We start from the raw sequence: 1,595 nt of genomic DNA, 5'->3' as shown, positions 1-1,595 counted from the left end.
CCATTCTCATAAGCAAACAAACAGGGTTGGGGAGAGCAAATGTGGTAGCCCCAATTAAATGGTTGTATCCTTCTCACACACTGTAAAAGGAAGCCTGCAGTTAACGTACCATGCTCATAAACACAAAACAACTATGAAAGGAAAATCCAATTGGGAAAACAGAACTAGACCTACGTATATCACAGAAGAGAAACTTTACGTAGGCTACCTATAACATTCAACTTAGTCATTTATTCTTAAATAAGTTCGTGGAAAAACCTAGTTAAAAGATAATGCAAATCTTTCCATGAACTTCTTGGAAGTACCCTCGTACAAATGGACAATAAAGGATCACCAAACATATGAGGAAAACCAGCAACACAAAAGAAAAAAGTAAACAGAACAGGAAGAAAAGAAAGAAAATTCATGTATAGAAGAAAATGTAACAAAATTCTAACTGGTATACTCAGAAGAGAGTTTCTGGAAGATATTGCATTCACAATAAGCAACAGTGAAAAAGAGCAGGGACAATCAGATAATAAGAAAAGGCTCTGGCTTAGAAATTAAATACATGATTGATGAAACTTAAAATCAGGGCTGAATAATATTTTTTGAAAAATTTTGGAGGAGAGTCTCAGGTATAAGTTCTTAGCTTTTTTTTGACTGAAGAACTCTTTCAAAATAAAATGAAAGTGATAGCTCCAGAAAAATGCACACGTGGACAAATTAATTTTCGCAGCAATGAAGCAGTCCATGGAACTTCTGAAGACCATTCATAAACCTCAAGTTAAGAATTTTTAAGCTAAGGATTAACAATAAATTTTTAACATTTTTATTCAAAACTCTACATATGGGCTGCAAAAGTAACTCTAAAACTATTTTTAATTGTCTATCAACTTTCATTATAAAATTCCCTCAACTGACTAAGCTGAAAACTTTTGATGAGAAAAAGGTTAATATAATGACCAGATGTGACTTACAAAATCCTTAAAGTCATAGTTCTCACCTTGGTCAAACTTTCACTATTCTGGGGAGTATAATCTCCTCTTGTTTTTTTACGGCTGCATATCCTCCTGGACTATAGGGACAAAGGGGATTCCCCTTACTCTGACCTTCATGCCAAGGACTTTGATCCTTTGATATGAGTTTTATGTTTACGATATTTAATGGAATAGATATACAGTGAAATTAACTGTCACACTTCACCATAGGTATAACACACATAATATAAACCACCCCGAAAATTCCTCCTTCAGCTTAAAGATAATGGATGGTAATCAATGTTTTTTTCAATTCTGTTTTTCAGGTAACAGTGAACACAATACATCCCATAACTGAAACATAAAAAAGGACTTCCATATAACTTTAGAAGAAGCCTGCTTACCATCCTGCAGAGGAGAGAATTCTGAATTGCTCTTCTGCCTCGGTGGTGTTAACAACACAGCTGGCTCAAAAGTATGCGCTGGAAAATCGTTGGCCAGATTCACACTATCTGGGGGGGTTGGCACTTGAGACAGTTTAACAGGTAACTCTTCCTGTGGAAATTCAACCACTTCTTCCCCTCTGAACACTGATGGCATGGAGACATTAGCATTAACAGTTGGACCCTCTGAAGA

General features: G+C 35.7%; 1 protein-coding gene across 1 annotated transcript in view; it reads right to left on the bottom strand.

The window, feature by feature from the left end:
• Positions 1-1,595, bottom strand: part of LOC103581642 (spindle and centriole-associated protein 1-like) — a gene marked incomplete at its 5' end in the record, with an annotated part of 21,700 nt that overhangs the window by 11,606 nt on the left and 8,499 nt on the right. Inside the window, one exon of the mRNA XM_008563418.1 lies at positions 1,364-1,588. Within this exon, the coding sequence (XP_008561640.1) occupies positions 1,364-1,588 (225 nt within the window). The remainder of the gene's footprint in view (positions 1-1,363; positions 1,589-1,595) is intronic.

This window comes from Galeopterus variegatus, unplaced genomic scaffold (assembly GCF_000696425.1).
Source record: "Galeopterus variegatus unplaced genomic scaffold, G_variegatus-3.0.2 Scaffold13577, whole genome shotgun sequence".
Classification (NCBI taxonomy): domain Eukaryota; kingdom Metazoa; phylum Chordata; class Mammalia; order Dermoptera; family Cynocephalidae; genus Galeopterus; species Galeopterus variegatus.
Note: the sequence above shows the minus strand (reverse complement) of the source record. Positions and strands in the feature narration are given on the sequence as shown.